Source organism: Gymnoscopelus braueri (assembly GCF_963280865.1).
Source record: "Gymnoscopelus braueri genome assembly, chromosome: 24".
In the NCBI taxonomy this organism is placed as follows: domain Eukaryota; kingdom Metazoa; phylum Chordata; class Actinopteri; order Myctophiformes; family Myctophidae; genus Gymnoscopelus; species Gymnoscopelus braueri.
In genome coordinates, this window is record NC_137626.1 from 31,508,277 (window position 1) to 31,533,265 (window position 24,989).

At 41.6% G+C, this 24,989-nt stretch overlaps 1 protein-coding gene across 4 annotated transcripts in view; it reads right to left on the minus strand.

Moving 5' to 3' along the window:
* LOC308080904 (abl interactor 2-like) overlaps positions 1–24,931 on the minus strand; it is a 29,681-nt gene extending 4,750 nt beyond the window's left edge. For 3 of the 4 annotated variants that reach the window (XM_080422995.1, XM_080422994.1, XM_080422993.1), the window contains exons 1-7: positions 24,778–24,931; positions 15,757–15,924; positions 13,412–13,588; positions 11,981–12,087; positions 8,319–8,471; positions 5,997–6,121; positions 1,111–1,275 (exon numbers count right to left, since the gene is read on the minus strand). In XM_080422995.1, the coding sequence (XP_080279121.1) occupies positions 1,111–1,275; positions 5,997–6,121; positions 8,319–8,471; positions 11,981–12,087; positions 13,412–13,588; positions 15,757–15,924; positions 24,778–24,894 (1,012 nt within the window). In that variant the 5' untranslated portion in view covers positions 24,895–24,931. Of the gene's footprint in view, positions 1–1,110; positions 1,276–5,554; positions 5,780–5,996; positions 6,122–8,318; positions 8,472–11,980; positions 12,088–13,411; positions 13,589–15,756; positions 15,925–24,777 lie in introns of all 4 variants that reach the window. The other variant, XM_080422996.1, reaches the window with a different exon arrangement.
* Between the last annotated feature and the right edge of the window lie 58 nt (positions 24,932–24,989).

The following is a 24,989-nucleotide window of genomic DNA, read 5'->3' on the forward strand; positions in this document are numbered from 1 at the left end:
AATACATTATTTTACAAAATTATCGATCACCTTTAAAAAAAAAAAAAGTATAATCAATTAAATCCATTAGCTCGATTAGCTGTTGCACCCCTAGAAGGACAGAATAGACACTTGGGGGTCTATTACAGTTTCATGGCTAATGAAGCCAGAGAGAAAAGGACAGAGTCCTATCAGACCAGAGCAAAGAACTGGTTTAAATGGAAGCTGATTAGAACTGACACATGAAAAGAACAAAAGATCAAATGTCTGGCCTCTCAGAGAAGACAGGAGGAGTATATATATGAGAGAGAGAGAGAGAGAGAGAGAGAGAGAGAGATGGTGATGTTTAGTGACGACAGTTAAATAGATGAGACAAATACGATTACAGAGACGGCTTTTAATCAAAGCTGCAGACCACGGGGGTGCAGGCGATCTGATGTCACTACTGAAGTCTAAAGCCGCGGTTCTCAACTCCGGAGACCAGCGACACTGCTGGTTTTCTTTCGAGTCCCGTCTGTTCTGGGACCCGTTTAGACTAGGGTCGTACCGGTTGAATTTGGTGAAAACCCTGCAGTCGTCTCTGGGCGGAGTTGAGAAAGAGAAGCAAAGCAATCGTGATTCTAATAGCCCCAAAGCACTTCAACTATAAGTGAGGGATGCTTGATTTCATGAGAACTGCACATTCCATGTACAGTGGACAGGAGAATGCTTGGAATCAATCTAGACAAAGACAACCCAATGAGAACAGGAAAAGAAAAGAGACTATATTTAATAACGTCTATATATATCCGTATATATCTAGTCTTTGGGTCTTTGTAATGATTGTCCATAGAGGTCATTATGTTAAACTGATCACACTATAAGCAGATCAGCTATGGCCGCAAAGTAGGAGCATGATGAATGAAAATAACATGTTTACGGTCAGAGCATGTTGCTGCTACTGCAGAACACCCATATAACTGTAATTTAATTATCTTTTCTTTCTTTGAACCTTTGTGCCGTTGTACTTTCTCATACTCCCACTCCCACTTTTCTCCTCTTTATTTATCAGTTAGTCAGAAAATGACCTTCCTCAGGACATCTTTGTGCCATTGAGACCTGTTAAAACCAGATAGCGTGTGAGTACCGTACCTTGGTTCTGGTTGAAGTGTGGACCTCCGTTGAGCTGGCTCTGGTTGTGAGCCATGTTGGGCTGTCCCGTGACGGAGGAGGGACGGCGGTAGGGCAGCGAGCCCCCTACAGGAGGGTTCTGGGACTGCTGCGCCGGCCGGTTCATGCTGTAGAACTGTGGAGCACCTGGGGATGTTGGCAAACACCGGGGGGCACCAGAGAGTAATTTAACAAGGGTGAGGTGGTGGATTTATTGATTAATGGCATTGTGAAGTAATGGTTCTCAACAGGGGAGTTAAGAGATCTGCTGTCTTTAATCAGGTATTTATTTAGACAATGTTTGGCCAGTATTTATTGTATAGTTTGTTGATTACTTTTGATGCAGTAATGGTCTTTTTTCTTTTAGATATTAAAAAGTCTTAAAAGTCCTTAAGTTGTCACTTCACTGTCATCTGGGGATCCCAAAAAAATCTTGTAGGGACCCCCCTGGGGGTCCCAGCCTACAGGTTGAGAACCACTGTCTTAAAGAATACTTTTGATGAGGTCCGGCTCTAAATCTGAGTGAAGAATAGTTTTGGAAATACTGGGAAAAAATAAACTTAATACAAAGGTCTTAGAAATTTAAAAAAGAAGTTGCAGTAATGACAAAGCTTTATGCATGTGACGATGCATGTGACCGTCCGGTCAGGAAATACACCCTGGAGTCATTTGTCTACAGCTTCAGTGCTCAGACAGTTATTGTGTTTGGTTTTATAGGGCAGCACAAACCTAACAGTCACAATTAATGCCTTGTGGAGGGAAATATTGGCACCGATGGGACATTGTAATGTACGACTTGTATTCCGTTTCGACTGCACCGTTTCTCAACCAGTGGTCCGTGGCATAATTACTGGTGATCCATGGGACAATGTTTTAAAATGTAAATAGGAAAAATTGAATAATTACCCTTAAAGGACCACTTTACCCATTTTCAACGTATCTTCATATAATTAGTCCTCACTAATAATCATTATAAAATGGCACCATTTCTGTCTATTCGGTCTGTGTCTCATAGGTGGACTGTGGGCAGTTCAGAAACCTGCCCTACCAGTGACATCATCGGTAGGAAGGTTTGGTCAATTTAAACCTTTTTTTAAATTAAGGCAAGAACAATGACTTCTATTTCATGATGCCAACTTTCCAGGTGGAATCCCCATCGATGATGGCAGGTTTCTGAACTGTCCACAGCCGATCAATGAGATGCAGAGCGAGTAGATGGAAATCAAGCAATCTCATAATGAGCATTAGTGAGGACCAATTACATGAATATAAGGTTGAAAATGGGTAAAACGCTCCTTTAAGGGCTTGATATAAATCGTTAAGCGCAGTAACACGCACAGTATAAATCTGGCTTTAAGATCATTACTGTTCAAAATTAACATATATATATATATATATTTAATAGAAATGACTGTTACACCTTCTTATATACTGAATAGTATGTGTATGTATGCTCCAAAATAATCATATTTGAACTGGGGACCCCCCAAAATAAATCATATTTGAACTGGGGACCGCCCAAAATAATATTTTTTAACTGGGGACACCCCCACCCTGACAAGCACTTGGAATTGTAGGAGTTGAGGCATTACATTTAGTTTGACTCAGTTCCCAAAGATAAATATTGTGAAAATAGCAGATCTGCAACGCACGATGTTGAAGGCTTGCAGATTATTATTTTTTTTACCCTTTCTTAAATTATTTGACAATTTCGCCAATGTTTGACCAGTTTATATAGTATATTTTGTTGATTACTTTTGATGCAGTAATGGTCTTTTTTCATGTCATTAAATTGTCCCTTTACTGTCATCTGGGGACCCCGAACCACAGGTTGAGAACCACTGGTTTAGAGAATTGAGCATCCAGTCACATCCAGTCCCAACGAGTCCAGTCCACTCTAATGCAGCTGACCCAGATGACTGATCGTTCTCTGTTCTAACAGGGCAGGGGAAATGAATTCACTTGCTGTCATGGGGCTAAATTAGTCCCCGATGGCTAAACAAATGACACCCAGCATTATTCTGGTTCCCCAGAAGCGGAGAACCACTGCCATGGGAGTAGAACACTGTTAAATCCTCCGTGTTAAACGCTGCAGACTGTAACTTTGATGTCCCATCCAGGTATCCTTTGGTTACATTTGTGAACTCTCTAGAGTTACAAATTGATGACTCAACAGGGTTTTACTGAGTATAACCCTGAGGATTTTACTATGTACCAACTATCACAAGAAATAAATACATAAAAATATATATTTTTTAAAACAACAACATAAAAACAGTGGTTCTCAACAATGGTCCTTGAAAAAAAAGACTGAAATAAAACAATGAAGAAATACACACAAACAAATACATTACAATAATCAATTATAAAAACAAACGTTGCCACCAGACAGGATCATGCAACAGACAACATCAACATAGGTACAGGTAGGTGACGTGACGTCAGGTGGGGTTTGGAGGAGGCGGGGTTTGGGGGGGCAATGCCAAATGAGGATAAATGGGTGGTCCTAGGAAGACGGAGGCGGAGCCAAAGTGAAGGACAGTCACTCAGGAATCACAGTGTACACGTGAAGGCATAGTGCTGCATAGACTGCATAATATTAAACCATTTATTTTCTCCAAATTCGTTTTTTTTGCCTGGGGCAATTTCATTTTTTAAATCAAACATGTAGCCCTGGGGTAATTTCATTTTGAAATCAAATATGTAGGCCTGGGGTATAACGGAAGTTGAGATCAGATCAAAATCTGACACTAGCATCTAATACTGTCTACTGAGATCATACTATGTAGTAGCTCCAATCGGAACCTCTCCCTCCGCTATATAGCTCCGAGATGAGGTTCCACAGCGTAGGGTGCACTGCCGTTAGAGTTCGACACCGGCAAAACAATTCGTTAAATATAAAAAAATATATATATATAATATAAGTTATGAGTGTTTAATTGATGTATTAGTTTGCTTAAAAGTTCAATGTTCTGAAATATAAACTTTAGTCAAATCAAAGTTTTTTGAATTAATTACAAAATGTGGCACAAATGACCCAAAAACCTAGCTGGCATTGGTCGGGCTCTATTAATGACTTCATACTATTCAGTGAGTCTAGGGACATTATAGCTGCTGGAATAAACTATAGCAACACATATCACTTGTACAGTAACTTGACAGTCTGCCTACTCTGCAGGACAATATTGCGGAAGTCAATTCATCCTCTTCATAAAGAATAATACCTGAGAGGGCATCTTTAGTGATGTGATTATGGGTCTGCCTATGATGCAATTTTGGCAACATCAAAGTGCCCATAATAACAATATAGAATGCCCTGGAGGCGGGTATTGTGGCTTTTATGCAGCCGCTAGATGGGACGAATGTTTACCGACTGGAAGGTTTCCTTCAAAGCGTAAGAATAATGAGATAGAAAATGAGAAAGACTGCTGTCTAGTTATCATAAACAATAAAGTCTAGCTATGATTTATGGAAGTCAACACAGCTGCAATGTTCCTTTGACCATTACTGGTCAAACCCAAGGCCCACTTCCTGAAGGTACTGAAATAAACAAATGTCCCCTTTCATCTCACCACATAATGTACCATCAATACTGGTTCTTCAGCATGTAAGTATAGTGACATCTGGTATGACTCCCTTAGAAGGGAGGACATGCCAGGGTTTAGATTCCAACTGGCCAACATCCACGGACGAATTTGCTAACATCCACAAAAATTGTTTATTGACCAATTTTCTTTTTGATGACCCGTTAGTTTCTCGCTCATTTTCTCCCTAATTTAGTAATTGCCAATTCCCCTCATGTGTGTGTGTAATCCCTCTCGTTAACAACAACTACTGTTTGGTCTTGGGGAGGGTGTAAACGACCAAGTGTCCCTTCCGATACACATTAAGTCACCCGCAACAAGTATTATAATAGTATAGCCGTACACTAGTATGTATGTTACAGTTCATGTGGGAAATCAGTAAGATCGAGAAAGAAGGACTTGTTTTTCGGCTTGGTACGAGACGGAGCAAGCGGGATTATTTGATAATGGCCATTATTTCCGACTGGACCCATTATAACTACCCGAAAACAGGGGCTCCTTTCTCGATCTTAACGATTCCCCACATGAACTGTAACATATCTATCGTATACCGTATAATAGTTTCAACAAGCTCGCAACGTGCTGGGAGCTTGTCTATTAGCCATTTTCCGCTAAGAGATTTGGTGTAGAGGGGGAAAAAACGATCGTACCAAGTACAGAGACCCCTGTCAATGAAGCATAGGATTTAAGTGGTCAAGGAAACAAGTTAAGGGAGGACACGTTGGTTAGAGAGGGGTCGGATCCTTGAAGGTGAAGGAGAGTCGGGAGGGAGGGGTGAAGGTGGGACCTCATGCCAGGGATGGGATGGGATGGGATGGTGCATGCAGGCAGGTGACACTCACCTTCTGTGGGCGTGCCGAAAGTAGCGGGGCCTGAGCTAGTGGGAGGAGCCACTGAGGCGGGGAGCTGGGGAGGGGGAGGGGGGAGTGGGGGGACCTCTACGGGGGTGCTGGGGGCCTGTGGGGGGCCGTCTAGGGCGGTGGTGGGGGCACCGGGGGTGGTGGGGGCACCGGGGGTGGTGGCGGCGGAGGGTGGCTTAGCATTGTTGGAGGGAGCGGGGGCTGTACCTGAGACGTCGGAATGCAGAGGGGTTACGGGAAGAGGAAGGAAGGAAGGAAGGAAGGAAGGAAGGAAGGAAGTGAACAAGGGGGAAGGAGGTAAAGACAGGATTAACATTAGGGAGGAAGACTCCAGTGAAGAGTGATTAGTCACTACATTCTACACGGGAGAGAAGAGTCACACACACACACACACGGCGACGAAACAGGGAGTGGAGGCGTTTACCTGGGAAGACGGTCGGCAGGGCCGGGGTCGGCACAGCGATCGGCAAGCCCACGCTGCCGCTACCGCTGTTCTCTCTGCTGCTGCTGCGACTGCTGCTGGGGTGACTGCCTCCACTGCTGCCACTGCTGTCAGTGGGCAGGTTAGGCGCACGCACACACACACACACACACACACACACGTCAGACCACACACATACACCTAATCTCCTACACTCTCCTGGTGCTAGCAGCAATGGCAATTTGTTATCACTGTAGAGCTGGTCTGTGGCTGTACTGCAATGGCGCCCTCCTTCTACGAGTGTTTTGCAAAACTCTTTGCTAAATTTTACAGTAATCAAACAACAAAAATTACAAAATCAGAAGCAATATGGCTCTGTGCATAACTGTAGTCCCAGGTTTCCAGAAGGTAGCACACCCGTTTCCTGTTCCGGTTTATTTTCCCCTAGCTTCGTTTGATTGGCTCAGCAGCAGATAAAAGGTGTCATTTGTGTTTGCCATTCAAATCTGCTGCCGAGTCAATCAAACAAAGCTATGGGACATTGAACAGGAACAGGAAACGGGTATGCCGCCTTCTAAAAATCTGGGACTACGGTAATGCACAGAGACTATTATGTCATCTTAATTGCCGTTATTATAATGTAGCAAAAGCCTCAGATATAATGCATTCAGTAAAAAAAATAGGTTTAAGCCGGAGTTTAGGCTTTACCTTTATGTGGGCAATGACTACAAATACGTGAGATACAGTTAGAATCACAATTTGAGCAGGAACCAGGACAGAGCAGTACAGTACATACCAGTTCAGTAGGTCAGTGTTAAAAGTCCTATTCATTACCAGACTTGCTACGAACCCCCAAAATGGCCCCCTCAAGATCACTGCATGGGTTCACATGAGGCGTTATGCCTTTGAAATGACTATGTACAGCAATAAAAAAGAGGTGACGGAAGCCTCACAGGGACAAGACACTGAGCTCTGACATGTGACACATTAGTGACATGAGGACAAAAGACATTAAGAAGTATATCAAATTATATAAAATACCACATCATGAGAGCTGGTGGCACTGAGACACACATACAGTAGCAGACTTTTGAACAGACAGAAGAGAAGGAACAGGTGAAGAGATGAAGATGATAGGTGGAAGAAGAAAAAGAAAAAAGGCATGCTGAGGAGTGTCGCAAGAAGAAAAACAAACAAGAAAATCAATCTTATCTTGGTTCTGGGAGCCCCTTAAAACATTTGATGGGTGTGTTCAGTCTTTATTCGTTGCGTTTTTCCTTCAAAAGGTGGGGCAGGTGGACGTGATGCGCTACAGTCTCCAAAACAACTGTCCATCCTTGCGCAGTTGGATATCTGAGAATATCTTCTCAAGTGCACGCCTTTGAACCGTAAGGTTCTGGGTTCGATCCTGGGCACTGCCAACTCAGCATAATGAATAGCAAAGCTTAGAAGTCGTGCTCCAATTACTGGGAGTTGTCAGTAGGTGCGACAGTCCACCTTAGCGATCCATCTCCCAGGGTCTAGCTAGCACATTGTAAAAGGAACAGACACCCTCGTTGCTCAGCTGTTACCGACGATAAGCTTCCTACTTCCTTAATTACTTTGAAAGGGGAACGTTTGGCCACACTTCATCTTGAGAGACGAGGAGACATGGAGTTGACAGGTCTTGGTTGTTTAAAGACTATTACACTGGAACCTGCATCTGGTCATTTATTAACACAGCTCTCTACCTTGTCCTCATTACTGTCGGTGCGCTGAGGAGCATGCTTGGTAATGGGGGCACATCTGTTGTTATCCGGAGGACTTTTGGAACGTCTTCCAAAAAAAGCAAAAGTTGCTTGGTCGATTGGTCAAATGATTCTTGATACTGTACGTTTGGAGAGAGGCTTGCCAGCAATTACTAAGAGCTTGTAGGTTGGCTATTTATGGCTCAGGACACCATCCTACGACTAAGTATAATTCTGGTTTAATCGGTCTTAGCAAGAGACAATTACATAATTTTTCCTCCAACATGGTTGCATGTTCCTCATTATAACCCCTTTCAACTACTCTAATTTTTTTTTTTTACAAAAACAGTAAGAAGGCTTTAAATGGGTTTAGCCTTTTGAGCTGCGCTTCCGTCCAATCAAAGAAAGGTTTAGTTCAGCCAGTTTGAAGGGGTGAGTCATTGTAGGTTTCATTTCAAGAGAATAGAGGAGGAATAGGGGAGGTAAGGAAGAGCAACAGGACAGGAAAGGGGGCGTGTTTCAGAAGGTATAGAGAGAGGCATGCTGGGTAAGGGGGAGTGAAGGTTCTGTTTTGGTTTTTTTTGGAGGGTGGGGGTACCTGTACGTGCGGTTCCTCTGATTAACAGACGCAGTGCGTGCAGGGCTCTGCTGGCCCAGGGGGGGCGCCATGTTGCGCGTCGGGCTTGAGACGTAGTCATTAGGGACAACGGGCGGACGCACTGGCTCGAGTGTCCGATAGGGGGAGTGGCGCCTGCGAGAGGGGGTGGAGGGGGGGTTCAGGACAGGAGTTGGGGAACATCCACAGAGGAGAAGTGTGGAGGAGGGTGGGGGTAGGGGTGGGGGGAGAGCGAGAAACAAACAGGTGCAAACTTAAAAACGGGAACGACACGTGACACGGGGTTGGGGGAGGGGCACAGAGGGTCGTTATGGGAGGAGGAGGGGATGGGGCGGATCCACAGGTGTTTGGGGTTCACGGCTGAACCTGCTGGTGAATGCTGCACATCTTCATTTCTATTTTACCTTCATTTATCTGCAAAAACGTCCCGTCTTTTCTGGAACCTCGCTGACTTCACTGCAAATCACTAGCAGATTTGTCTGTGGTATTGCTACGTTAGTGATATCATAAATCAGACATTTATTTTATCCAAGCATCGCTGGGTTAGGATAGTGAACTAATTCAAATCTATTCAATTCCACTTATTCAAACACTTTTTGAGTTAGTTCCCTTTAACCACATGAACCCTAGTGTCCCATTTCAGGGCATGTCATCATAGGCAAACATTCTGCAGAAATAGCCAATCTACAAGCTCAGATCGCGACTCGCTGTGAGCTTGTAGATCGGCTATTTTCGGCTAAGAGATTTGGTGTAGAGGGGGGAAAGGAGGGGGCCTAGTATAGACCTTTGGACAAAGAAGTATATAGGGTTCAAGTGGTTATGAGCAAGTATATAGGGTTCAAGTGGTTATGAGCATGACTTTACATTTTATACTATTATCAATATTATTATCAAAGGCTTGAAAATAAAGAAGAAAAAAAAACTATTGAGAATGTTTACCTCTAAGGCCGATAAAGATTAAATTATCATGCAAGGTTCCAACTCATTAACATTATGGGATGACCCAACTCAGAGTACACTGTTGCTATGGCAAAACGTTGCTATGGGAAACATGGGGCAGCCAGGAGTGAGGGACTGGGACACACGTTATATAAGTGAAAGATAAATTAAAATGGACAAACTGGGAAGGAGAAGCTTACAAAATTAAATAATGAACTACAAACAACAACACCAACAAAAAGATGCCTGCCCGTAACTATGGACGCTGTGGACGACCAACATGCATCTTGAAGGGACACACGCACGCACGCACACACACACACACACACACACACACACACACACAAACACACACACACACACACACACACGCTTCTGAAGGTCATGAAGACAGACAGACATTTCGCGCCACTTTCTTATTGACACACACACATACAGAGGACAGACACAACTTCCCGCCCAGTTAGGTGGCGGTCCCAAGAGTGACACAGAACACAGTGTTATGGGCTGGACGAACACACACGAACACACACACACACGCTCGCTCGCGCACACACACAGACAGACAGACAGTGGGATAAGAGACAGCTAGGACAGTAAACAACAGTGAACAAACATCAATAACCTTTCCTATTCATCACTGATGAGCTCTTTGCAGACAATGCCCAACATTCCATTCTATGTTCTACAGACATCTTTTAGTACAAATTTTAGTTATGTTTTAAATTATAATTGAGGGAATTTCTCTCCATATGGAATGGATTATCAAAATAGAACCGTATGGTAAAATGGTGAACGTGGCTGTTTTTTTTGCTGCAGTGTTACCTAAAAAGTAAGAAAATATTTGTTCATTGAATGACCAGAGTGACAGTTTGGCACTTCCACTGAACAAGTAGACAAGCTTACCAGTGAGTCTAAACGAGTCACATTCAGTGAGACGTTCTGAAAGCATGGCCGACCAACCAATGTCAACTTCAGAAGAGGAACAGAATGTTCTTTATAATAACATACTGTATTGAATCTTCAAGCATCGGAGATCAACAGGTTCTAACTACACAGCGTCTGCCTCGCTCGCTGGTTGGCAATTTCCCACACTGATTACTACTATCAAAATAAGGTCAAAGAAAATGCAGTGTCCTTTGTGATAACAGTTGTCCTGCGCCCTGGCATTAGATAAAATGCCAGCGAAAGGTCGAGGAAGGGGAAATTCAACAGCGTGGCATTGGCAACCCTGGTGGCATTTTGAGTGACACATATTTGAGCTCGCCACTTACAACATGTCAGGCTAAACTGCAGAGTAAAGCAAAGCCTGATTTATCCTTTAGTTGTTGCACTAGTGTCGCAGCATGACGCATCACAAGCTTGTAGATCTGCTATTTCGGGCAAGTGACACTGCACGGCAACAAAGTTTAAGTCAAGCCGAGTGTTTCTTAAAATATATTTAATAAATATAAAATAACACTGTTGTTGTCTATGTTCACATAAAGTAGTGGTTTTCAACCGTTTCTGGATCAGGGCCCACTTGAAAATCATTCAAAAATAAACATGCTCTGAAAATGCATGCGGCCCACCCATCTGACCACTTAACACGGCAGCCGAATGGCAACCGTGTCATCAATCGATTCTGTCCCGACTTGTATCAAAAGGAGCCAACATAGTATACTTCAACTTCCCATTTCATCTATTCTGTACCACAATTCATTTTGTTTGCATGTTCACCCCTTGGTTACGTAGGTTTCCTCCGGGTACTCCGGTTCTCCTCCGACACTCACAGACATGCATGTGTGTCACCAAGGTACTGGCATTACAACTGGAGTTGGTCCCCGGGTGCTCCCCACTGCTCTTAAGTAGCTAGGATGGGTCAAATGCAGGAGACGCATTTCCCCATGGGGATAATAAAGTTAAAGTACACCTTTAACCTTAACAATAGACCCAGATAAAAGGACATGCCACCTCACAGACATAGTATGTATTGTATGTACAGAACAGTGTATAAAACCTGACCCGTAGGGGTAAATCTTTACATTTTCAGAGTTAAATTAACACAACAAAACCCACAAAATCACCGTAATAGAATCATTGGAACTCAATATTACAATAATAAACTGTTGCTAGATGCTAGACCTGTTTCGTTTGAACAGGCCTCTACATTCAAACACTTGTATGATGTGACTTCAGGTTGTGTCTCATTTCAGAATACATCTATTTTGGCTGAGATCTTAGAACGTTTAACTTGTTTACTTTGCATGCATTCTGTATATCCCTGCATGCTGAAAGGCAACACAGCAGCACAGCATGAATCTGGAATCCTGACCAGTCTTCCTTGCTTTGTTTAGATCAAACAATGCAGATCAAACAATGCAGGGAAAAAAACATTCACACCACTACCACTGTGATCAACATACAGAGCATCTTTAAACAGCTGTGATCAAAATGCTGAGCATCTTTAAACAGCTGTGATACAGTTGTGATCAAAACTAACAAAGCATCGTTAAACAGCCCCGAGGACACCATCTAAATAAACAAAGAGCCAATGATGACACCCAGAGAAACAAACTGCTTGCCGTCACTGCCTCAAAGCCACAAACACTCTCAGATACGTTCGCGGTGCCGATGAAGACGCCATTCTGTCGTTGCTCCTGCGTGGTTCTCAGTTAACACAATGCGAGGAAGGCGGGGTTGGTCCCCACCGCGGTCGTACGTACCCTAGGGTCCCCCCCTTCCCTGTCATGGGGGGGCTGGGAGGCTTCTGTGTGGGGGGGTTGGTACGAGGCATGGTACCAGCGCCGGCCTTCATGTTCTGGGCACTGGCCTGTGAGGAGGAGGAGGAGGAGAGTGAGGGATAAGAACGGGGACAGTGGGTGACGATATTATTGCAATGAGAAGAAAATGGAGTGAGAGAAAAAATAAATGCATCAAGATACAAGCCTGGTTTAGGTAAAGCCTGAGTTATACACGCACCGAAAATAGCCGATCTACGAGCTCACAACACACCTCACAACACGGTGTGTTGTGAGCTCTTAGAACGGTTATTTTCGGTGCGCAATGCCTGGGGTGCGCCTAAGTATACAATCTGGCATAAGAAGCAAACAAGGTTCTTATCACAGCAGTCAAGAGATCTTTTAAAATTCTGCAACCACAACAGTTCTCCACACAGCATCAAAACAAAAACAGAGAACCTCATAGCAACTGTGCTCTGCTAATACAAACACTGGAGATACTTACCTTAAACCTTAGCAACCACTGAGGTTGATTTTATATGTAAATTAGGGCAAGCGGAAAGAGAGAGAGAAAGAGAGGGAATCAGAGGATTAGTGAGTGAACAGGTAGAAAAACAAATTGCAACATGAAATGTGATCAACAGCCCGGCAGGTCTCTGCGATTGAAGGGACAATAGCTGTCCGCTAAGATCAAACACACTGCTGTGATCTGACAGTGACAGACATCGGTGATATTTGTTTCGTAAAAAAAAAACGAATTATTCTTCCAAATCAGGTAGGGGAAAGCTTGGATGCCGTAATATCCCCATTTCACTTCAATTTTAGGAATGGACAGGAACCTTCAAATAACACTGAATTGCCTGCCAAAGCTGATACAGCCATTCTGAATGATACAGTCAGCGGTTAGAGCTAACAGACATCAGGCAGGCATTTTTAAAGCACAATTAAACTTTGGTAGACGTTTGGTATGTGTAGTTACCTTGCCATGATGTAACTCCAAATATTGGCAAGATATCTTTAAATATTTGCTCCGTAGATTGAAAATGTATAATCCAAAATATTCTCCCCACTAATTTACATACCATGGCGAAACAGGTCTCAAAGTCACACTTTTAACGCACAAACTAAAATGAACAAAGCGGATTCTGCCAATGTATAACATTACAAAACCTGACTCTGCGTTTTTCGTTGGTTTACAATGACTGCTATCGTTTCTTACACGCGCCATAACAAATACAGTGAGTCACGTAAGCATACTTACCGTAAATTCTTCCTAATTCAAATAGTAAAATAAACACAAGTTATCATTTTCATTTCTAAAAAACGCTGAGTCGGGTTTTGTAATTTTAATCGTTTGTGAGCCAGTGTGACTTTGAGACCTTGTTTCGCACCATGAACCATCATGGCGGAGCCTACCTTTACGCCATGGCCCATGTCGTCCAATAGGCTGTAGTCGATGGGCTTGCGGATGTAGCGCACAGGCCTTTCAGGATTGGCCGGGGCGATGATCTTGTGTGTGCGTGAGGTGTTCTTATTGGTGGTGAGGATTCCAATCTCTCGCCTGGCCACCTTCTCTTTGTGGATGTCCACCGTCTGAGGAGGAGAGGTAGCGGAGGAGGCTGGTTTTAACATTGTGTAACCCTCTTTCAACCTGGTGTCCCTATTTGGGATGTGGATATGTCATATATTATTATTCCCTTTATTATTTTGATAGTATATCGTTCTTATTTTGATAGTATAATTGTTAAGACCGCAGTGGTAACCAACCGCTCGATCACAATCGATCTTCAAAGCCACCACAGTCGATCACAAACAGGTTTGTGTATTGGGAGAGGAGGCGACGGACGCCCCCCCCCCCCCCCCACGCCGCTGGCTGGCAGCCTTCTTGAAACTGTGAGCCAATCAGATCTCAGTAAATATATGGATTAGTCCAAAGACGGAGGAGCCACTCGTATACTATGGATATACACCCTCAAATTATTGAAAGTAGATTGACCCAGGCGCGTAGCCCTCGAGGCACGCCGGTAGACAGTAGGTTACTACATGCTCAAGCTCATACTGTCTGTGTTGTTTGTGTGGAAAGCCTGGTGATGCGAGGTTATTAGTACCCTAATGGGCCCGTGAAATTTGTTCCAAGACCCGATTGGTTTCGAGATTTTTTTCAAATGACTGACCCGAACCGGGAGGGACCCATGAAATTGTTTCTGAGATCTGATTGCAGCCGTCATAAAAAAAGAGACATACCCGCCCGGACGCTAATTGGACTCCTGAGGGGAAAATAGCCAGCCGACAAGCTCGTAACGTTAAAGTTAAAGTCATGAGCTTGTCGGCTATTTTTTAGACTTCTCAAATCTTACAAACCCTCACAGACATAATTATCCCTAACAATTGATGACAGATAATCTGTCATCACATCTGTCAAAAGTATTGACAGATATGTACAAATACATGGTCATGTGTATACTTTTTTGTCAAATCAATCAATCATTTGAACAGAATCTACATGTGAACATTAATTGGAGAAAGTCAATATTGTGCATTAAAGATTAGATCTGTAATAGCAATTTATTTCATGTCCCTGTGTTTTTTAATTTGTTTTAAAAAAGTAACCTAAAAAGTGTCAACTTTATTAAAAACAAGTCTAATATTTTGGCCTTTTTACTTTTATAAATATTTTGCCATTGTGTTTGTTTATTTGTATTTAGACTACTAGCCTTTGTGTGGATGTATGCAAATAGATTGAGCCTGTCAGAAATTGCTAAAGTAAATATGATGTCTTACTCATGGTGTATCTCGGCTTACACATTGGAATAAAAAGTGCTCATGGGTTTGAAAAGGTTGGTTACCACTGGTTTAGACGGACGCTAGGTTCTCGGTTTACCCATGTTCCTAGTTTACTGAGGCACTACACTGTCTCTCTGCATTTGTTGTATGTGTTTACTTTGCTTACTGTAAGTCGCTCTGGATAAGAGTGTCTGCTAAATTGTAAATTATTGCATTATAGACAGAATTCGTCAAAAACAAAGGGGAAAACAGCCGATGTACAAGCTGTTGGTGGTGAGGATGCCAATCTCCCGCGATGCGCTGAGAGAGGGAGAGAATTCTTTCTTTCCTTGTTCATTCAGTCTCATGTGTAACAGATAATGCTCAGAATATGGATCACAGCCAAGTGAAGGGCTGTGGTGATGAAGGTCTATACTCACAGACTGCAGTGTTCACCCCTGTGGTTTTACAACCTTTTCACATTTAATTGCACAAACCCAATAGGACACAGACAAAATGTAATACATTTTTGTCCAAATAAATACCTAAATCACTCTGGATAAGAACGTCAGCCATTGAAGATGAAACTGTAAATTGATATTGTGATGATATTGTGGGGAAGACTATTGGTGCTTTTAAAAAACAGATTTTTGATAAATAATAGTCTATGCCAATACAATAATTAAGCGGGTAAAGGCAAATAAATAATAGAACAGCTATGGCTTTACTGTAATGCAGCTTAAAACCAGGAAAAGACAATACAAAATTCACCATATTACAATTACAAAACCAGACGATATCTATTCTCATGTCACGATATTGATATATCGATAATATTGCCCAGCCTTAGGACACAAACGTTGTCTTCACCAGCACCTGCATGTGTGTGAAATGTGCGTACATGCGTGCGTGTGTGCAATGTGCAATGTGCGTGTGTGTTTGTGCATGCAATGTGCATGTGTGTGTGTGTGTGTGTGTGTGTGTGTCCACCTTCCTACCTGTGAGATGTGGTTGATGGAGGATTCCATACGGCGGAGCTGGGAGGCCTGGATATCCAGCATCTGGAGGACATTGTTGGCTAGTGTGTTGATCAGGTAGGCCACGCTAGCCAGAGACTGGGTGGTGTAGTTTTTGGTCTCCTCCAGCGCCCTGTGCTTATCTGGTGACTGCAACACAGAGGCAAAACGGTCCTATTAAAACCACTTGCAACCTAGAGTCCCTATTGTGGGCATGTGTACAAATGGAACCAAATGGACGCAAAATGGTCCCTCAAGGAACCCTGAGGGTCCTCGACCAAACTAATTGCAGATCTTTGTGATTACATGGTCAGCTCACTATCCAAACATCTACCATTGCTACCCATCACTAATGTTATTGAGAATAGATGTGGTCCTCTGAGTCTGAACAACGCCCTGTGTTTATCTGGTGATCGCTAGAGGAAAACAGTAGTACGTGTACCAATCTATAGCAGGAAAATATAACTTTTTTAAAGTGAGCCCTGGGCTTGTTCAAAACGCAGCTACATGATGGATACAAAAGAGATTTTACAAGACAGTTTACTGTATCACCACCACCATCAAATGGAACAGGGACCTTTTGAACATTGCCTGGTGAGAAGTGAGAAAAGTGGAAGTAGAGTTAGACGAGGACTTGGTTAGATTCCTTGACCCATGACTGTGTGTTGTGTGATCCCCTAGGAAGGAGAAACCATCCGAAGTGGAACTTGTCAGTAATGAACATTGCTTTTATGTTCCAGCCACAGTGAGGACGGTTCCTCCTTCAAGACAACGGCATGTCACTGACATGCGGGGGTCAAAGATACCCTTCTTGTTTTCAACAACGAGTCCATTTCTAAAGGGCATCTAGAAATGGGCTGACGTGGGGATCAAACCCACCCGAGAGAGATCTTTAGTTTACAAGACAGCCCATCTAAACGCCAGCCTCACACTGCTGCCAAAACTCGCGCACCTTCCTGTACAGAGCAAGAATGTCAGACTGAGTCCCAACAGTCCCACTGAGTGAGTGACTCTACTGTAGCAAAAAGTTTCCACTTCATTATCTGAACAAGTGAGTCACTTTACAGAAGTCCAAGACACTCTGTCATTTGCAGAATAGTACAAGAACTTCTGGCAAGTAAAAGAAGAAAAGAAACGCCCAGCTTGTATTCGGATTTCAGGTTAATCAAGTTGGATTATCTAGTTATTTGGAATTTTCATTTAACATTCTTGCCATGTAGATAACTACAGTACTTAGCTGTCGTCAGTGTCAGTTAGCATAATGCATAATGTTAAAAGATATGATGGACGCATGTATTCAGGAGCTCATGTATGGTAAATCCTCAGTGTTTGGAGCCATGAGAAAACACATTTCCTTATCTATTCCTTGACCAGTACTTAAATCACTTAAACGTACTTCATTGACCAGGGTCCTTCAGGGTTATGTTCCATCTGTACATGGTTCCCCTCTTTTATCCCTCTACACCAAATCTCTTTGCTGAAAATAGCCGATCTAAAAGGCAATCACAACGCGCCGCGGCGGGGATTTTCACTGAATGCTCGGATAATTTTGCAGAATGTTCGCTTATTGTGACATGTCCGGAATAGGGATGCTAGGGTGTTCATATGGTTAAAGGAGAGCGGGCAATCCACTTTCCTTTGCATATGACAGACAGTAACAAAAGCTGAGAGGACACACAATGCCGCCATCGTATCTCCCACTCATCTTTGTCCCTGCAGTCTGACAGGGAAACAAGAAGAGATTCAATCCTACTCTGGCAGGGGTACATGTGGGTCCTCCAGACAGAGACGTGGAATGTAACCACAACGCAACACTATCCCAGGTGCTTTTTTTTTTTTTTTTTTACATCCACTTTGAAAACCTCAACTAAAAACCACACTGCCCAAATGAGACGAAGAGCTTCCGGCTGATATCATTTAATTCTTTCCAGATAAGGAGATCGTTTCACCTGTTAGCAATTATCTAAAAGCTGGGGGTGGTGGGCTGAATGTTTGTGGTGAGAGCTAAATCCCAAGGTACCTTCTGTTCTGTGGGAGGTTAGAACTACAGAGGACTGCAAGCCCAAACCTAACAAAATTTAAATTTTCAGTTTACAATGTTTTAAGTAACTTCAGTCCTTTGTTGACTAAAATCAATTATTGAATGATGAACTAAATACAATGCCATTTCTCATATAAATTCAACCCTTCAAATTGTCTATCTGCGGAGTTGCTGTACCTTACAGTAAAAGACCATAATACTTCTAATCTCTAAATTCCTACTTTAAGTCTCTCAACCTTTCTTGCTTACTAATACTGTACTTGGTCAGTGAAACTGATTAATTCTGATAGGACAAAGCCTCAATGTGTAAATTTGAGTGTAAAAAATGTGTTGAATGTAAAAAATTTTGGAGGATTGTGCTGAATGTGACAGTGAATATGAAGCACACAGCTGCAGTTGCACCAGAGGAATTGTAAAAAGAATAGTTTTCAGACAATTCGAGCCAAAAGGTTAAGCCGTAGGCAGACAAACAGGCCCATCAAAGTACATCTGGATCAGCTAATGTTTTCTGGACGGATGCTGTGTTCTATGGGAGATGGACATGTCCTTCCTCCTGCGTTAACCCATTAAGACCTGAGGCCGATTCTACAAACAGTTTTCTGAAAAACGCATGTTTCTATATCAGTGGCACTGGTGCTCAAAACCTTTTCCATGTCATGGACCCCCAAAATTATATGTATTAGGCCGCGGACCCCCCATCTCAAAATATTTAGTTCCAGGGACCCCCAGAAGCAAAGATTTGAGTTAAAAAATTTGCTTTAACAAATATACATATTCAAAAATTTGTAAAAATGTTTCTCAAAATAGCAGATCTACAAGCTCATAGTGCGGCACAAAGTGACGTGCTATGAGCTTGTATATCTGCTCTTTTTGAATAGCCCAGGTATAAAATCAAATAAAATAAATTACACAGATTCCTTTCTGGTTTTAATGGGTAAAGCACTACACTAACATTACTCCTGTGATGTCTGTCTGTACTGTACTGTATAATGATACCACACCACTCTTTTTTTCTCCTTTCTTTAATATTAGTTTTCAGGCGGTTTCTGTGTTATTTAGACACGGCAGTGAAGAGTGAGAGAGGGAAAAAGACATGCAGCGAGGAGCTGACATCACGTTTTTTTTTTTGCACTGCTAAGATTCGTCCTAATTCAACGGCAAATAAATCAGGGTCCATTAAAGTTGGTGTAAGTGATTTTTTCTTTTGTTAAATTAAGTGTTAAATAGCTCTATGTTCTGATTGCAATCACTGTGCTATAGAGTGTTTGTTCAGTAATGGGGTCTCTAAAATCTCTCCAGCTCTTTAGTAAACATAAAATACGTTTTCAGGTCAGGATACCAATTTCATCCAATCAGGGGAGAAAACTCATACAGGATAAACAATGCAACTGGAAGTGATGAAAACAAAAGATGAGCAGGCAAAATTGGAACTGGAAAACTATCAAATTGAAGCTGAAATATTGGTATTCTCCTCACTGGATGAAATTGGCAACCTGAAAATTATTTATTTATTTTTTACTAAAGCCCTGGAGATGGGGAGACCCCTGTAACTGAACAAACATTCAATAGCAATAATTGCTATCAGAATATAGAGCTGTTTAACCAAGATTGTCAAGTCAAGAAGTGTTAATATTGTTATATATGTAGTAATGAAAATGATTTGTTTTAAAACTTTTATATGACTCATCTGCTAGTCTCATTGTATTTTATTTGACAGCTGCACTAAACAGTGCTTCAGGTACATGAAGCATGAACCTCAACACAGTAGTGAGATTCTTATAATAACCGATCGGCATGCTGAAAAGCAGCTATAGGAAAATTAGTCCCGTCCCATGTTGAAAAGAATCTGTCTGGCAAGGGCAGGGTGCATTCTGCGTTGTGGTTTAATTGGAATCACTGTGCGAGACTGGCACAATCAATCAAGAACAAGCTAAACAACATAATCTAACACAAACCAGCCATGTTACCTATTGAAGTGTCCTTGAACAAAAGATTACAACAACCTCTTATCTGCTCAATCACTCTTCATTACTCTAGATAAGCACAACAGCTAAACACCTACAATGTAAATAGACTGCACATTTTGAAACACAGAACTTCTGCTTTATTCGACAGTGAGAGAGTAGGTCTGGGCAATTAACCGAAAATATATCAAAATCAAAACCGATATTTAGAACCAATAACCGACACATTGTGAGCTTGTAGATCTGCCATTTTCCCATTTTCTTTTAATAATAGTTCATTAATCGTAATCGAGGCAGAAGTTTTAAATAATCGTGATATTGATTTGAGGCACGCACGTAGCCCTATTAGTAGAGAGACAGGAATGGCGAGAGAGAGGGACTGACATGGAGCAAAGGGACTCTGTTTCAGGTGAGCTACCGGGGTGCCCTGTGTTAATGCAATCACTGTAGGTTTATGAATATGCATTTTGTTTCCCAACAAAGATATCAATCAATCAATCAATATAGCACTCGTCTTTCACAGTAAAACCCCTTCTCTTTTTTTTTATTTAGAGTAGCCAATTATTTTTTACCCCCTTTTTCACCCCAATTTAGTCGTTGTGCCAATTAATTCCTCCCCAGACACATTTCTGTGTCGTCATTGCTGTTGTATCCTACTAACTCACCTGCCAGTGAGGAGCCCCCACCGGGAGGACGTAGGGCCTTCGTCCTACTCCTCCCGCCCAACACTCCCTGCAGACAGGTGCCGCCCCAGCCCGTAGGAATACGTGCAATGACCAATATCACCCTCCTCGTCCGGCTTCCCTCCACCCAAACAGGGACCAATTGTGTTCACATAGACGCCGGACAAAGACGCCATGCACCACAGTGGATTCGAACCCACAACCTCCGTGGTGGTGGGCAGGGACTTTGCCACCCGAGCGCCCAGTAAAATCCCATTAATGTACGGTGTACAAAACGTAACCTCTGTACACTCTCAAGAGTTACAAACGGATACATTAAGACTGAGGATTTTCCTGTGTTCAGTCTGTTCACTCCAAGTGTTGGCTAACAACGCATGCAACAATTAGTCATGCATGCAACGGCCGCAAATAAACCAGCAAGGAAAAAGAAGGGTGCAGCCAAAATGATCTACAGCCCAACCCAAGCATGAGGACAAGCAGGTTATAACCAAAATATTAAAATGGTGTAGGACATTGTACCCACATGGCAGCAATTAACTTTGTTGTCCACAGGGCCTAGTAAACCCACAAGTGTGTATCAGCATCTAATAGTCTTCGAGAGTCTCAGAATAGAATCTCTTATTAATGATGGATGATCATGAGCCAAAATGGCTTCTACAGAAAAAGAAAAACAAATCTACCACCATTTAGCTGGAGGTAATCTAAAGCCCTGGCTACTTGCCTTGTAAACAAAATAATGATCAAAGAGAAAAACCACCAGATTAACTCATAAGGCTTCACGCATCCCTCCCACAAGGGTGATGATGAGTGATGAACTGATCTGAATTCTAAAATGAATCAAACACCATTTTTGAGACAAAACTGAGTATGAGAACAGGACCTGCAAAATGGCAGATGAGTAACTTGACAGAGATGCATTATGTCAGGCAACTACTAGTTGCCTTTTTACGGGTAAAATCAAAACACCTGTGGCACCTCAAATTAATTCCCAAAAAGCAAGAATCAGACCTACTACACCACTATGAAGATATGAATTCAACGTGTTGCTTCCTCATTCGGTCGCATGAGGGTGATGATAAATGCAGGTGACAATATCAATCTGACAACAGAGGAGAAAATCTTGCAGGGTGACATGCGAAGTGGGGCAACCTGCCAGCCAGCAAGCTGCGATTTACCCAGAGGGCTGACACCTCCGTCTTACCTGTCAGACCCGATCGACTGTATTCATCAATGATGTCAGATTTTTTGTTTCGCACGCTGCCAAAAAAGCCTCTTCGCTCACTACAAACAGTGATTGAGAGCGAGACCTCTAGTCCGGTAATTACAGGAGGCCTGTGTGCGTTTTGGGGATTAGAGAAGTTCTGCCACAAACAAGATACAGCCATATCCACAGCTACATTCATTCATGCTTAGGTCATCTGATCACAAGATGGAAAAGGAAGTGTTTCATAGACATGAGGCAGGCTACACAGTAAAATCAGTCAGTGTTAATTCATTCATCCATTTGTAACTCTCAGAGTATACAAATGTAACCAAATAGACCCTCTCACAGTTAAATTAATGACACACAAGCCTATACAGACACTCATTCAACACTATAACACTTTAGATAAGATCCCTCCATAGCAGACTTTTTTCCACCCACCACCAGAAAGCCAAGTTGCAACCGCAGACACTGCTAGATTACCTGAAGCACAAGGCAATAATAAAAGTGATAAATAACCTCGGCTATAAAGCCATGCCATTTGCAGTAATTACGTGCATATTTCAAATATCTGCCAGAGCAGCAAGATCAGTTTGCAGTATCTGCAATGCATAGGAATTCATCACACCTATACCAACCACCCCTCATGCAATACATCACGAACTGTCATGGCTCTTAAAATATATATATATATATATATATATATTTTATTAGGTTCTTAGCTTTCTGTCGATCAAAGCACATAAGAGATATAATGTGTTTGTTTTTGCAACATGCCCGGGTAAATGCATGATCGATACGTTGCTGCAGATGCACTGATTGATTCGTATTGATTTTGACGGGGCCGTCAACCCAGCTGACTGACTGCTTCAGAATGATCCGTGGGTGATGCCGATGCTACAATGGAATTGGTGACCCATCGAAATGTGTTGAGCCGAGGAGGCACTTGTTTTGCGATATTAGCTGAAGGCGCGTCGTCAGGATTATAATAATAACTCTTATCAAGATTATGTTTTAAAATATACATCCAGTGGTGGAAAAGTACTCAAATGTTTTACTTGAGTTAAAAGTATCAATACTGCATTGTAGAAATACTCTGTTGCAAGTAAAAGTCTGGAATTCAAAATGTACTTAATGAGTAATAGTACAAAAGTATTGGTATCGAAATGCACTTAAAAGTACCAAAAGTAGAAAATACCCATCATACAGAATGTCCCGTTTCACAAGTTTTCAAATGTATAAAGATATTTTGAAAATAGCCGATGCAAGGCATTGTGAGCTTTTAGATCGGCTATTTTCAAATGTCTCAAATGTATATGGGGTTTAAGTGTATACTGTATGTTTTGTAATAATAATCAAAATCTACAAAGTAACTAAAGTTTTCAAATAATTGTAGTGGAGTAAAAGTACAATATTTGCCTTTGGGATGTAGTGGAGTAGAAGTAAAAGTACTGAAAATTGGAAATACTCCAGTAAAGTAAAAATACCTAATAACACAGTAGTGGCATAACTATTAAATAAGTACAGTACTTGAGTAAATGTACTTACTTACTTTACACCACTGTATACATCTCAGGTTTAAATGATATACTTTAATATTATATTTAAGATGAATTCTAAACATCAATGCTGCAGAAAAGGTTCTACACTTCATTTCAAAAAACATTTTGTACCGTTGCAAAACAGTGACCACTGGAGGCACAGCATTTGACGGGTCACCAATGTCTGTGTAACACGGAAGCTACATTACGAGCTAGTAGTAGCCAGCTGGCTAACACGATAGAATCACTACAGATGTGTGCGTCGTTTATCGAACACGTGGAACACTAGCCTACATTAACGACCATTAAATAAAAACTGTAGTTTGTAATTAAGTGTGACTGTCTTGTTGTTTTAATGATGATTGAACGGCTTCTAGTTACGAGAGAAACAGCCTGCACCCGAGAGGAAAGATGACAAGGACACGATGGTGACGTCACTAATACTTTTTAGTTCTAATGACTAAAAGTAGATTTAAAATAAAGCTAAAAACATGACATTGAGACGGTTCATTAGGTGCCAACTGCATATATATATCTATATCTATATCTACATATATCTCTACATATATATATATATATATATATATATATATATATATATATATATATATATATATATATATATATATATATATTCACAAGCCTTTGAATCCCCTGATGAACTTGCACTTTTATGATGATAAGGGTTTGCCTTGCTGCTCTATATATTTTTCTACTTTCTGACTTCCATATGTGTTTTGTTTTATCACTGACTGTTTAGTATTGCTGCTTTTTTTCATCATTTTTTTTGACATGTGAACCACTTTGGTACCATGTGAGTTGTTTTTAAATATGCTATATAAATACATTTGATTTGATCCTTTTAGATAAAGGAATTAACTAATCAACTTGTATGCTGAAACGTCATGTCCATACCAAAATTATAACGGTTTGAAGTCAAATCCATCAAACAAAGCAAAAAAAAAACTGAAGCTGTAACAAACTGTCAATAGAATTGTATTTTAAAATTTCGAGAGATGACCACTAACTAGATTTTTTTATTATACATAAATATTATTATTGTAATAATTAATGTATTAGAAAAAAATATATAATAAACATTTCAAGAGATGACTAACTTTGTACGATATTTAATTATGTATATAAATAATATGTATTATAATGTATTAATAAAATACTAAAAAATACTAAAACTGTAACAAACTGTCAATAGAAGTGTATTTAAAAATGTCAAGAGAGATGACCACTACCTTAGTATGATTTTTATTAATATATCAATAATATGTATTTAATTATTAATAATACAAATGATAAAATACAAAAAAACTAATCAAGAAAAAACAAACCAACGACACATATACGAACAGGGTGACGTCAGTGACGCATCCTTGGCGTGCTGGCCGCAGCCTGCACCACATCGGCAGCTCGTTAGTTAGCCACAGATAGCTTAGCACCATTAGCATCGGTTCAGTTCGCCCACTGAACTGACGCTACTGATGCTAAGCTATCCCACTCTCTCTTAGCCCAGGCTGTGTTTTATCAAACATGTCCGCCATTAGACGACACGTACCTGAACATAGTTGCTCTCGCAGTACTCCGCGACTCTCTCCAAGTTGGTAAAACTGTCTAGTAACGCGCTGCGTCCCGCGGGGATCTCCTCTTCCAGAAGCATTTGTAACTCCGCCATTTTCACATCTTTAGCTGTGTGTACTAGAGTATGTGTGTGTATTGTGTGAGTGTGGGGGTGCTTGTGTTGGCTCGCTAGTGCCACACACAGGACAT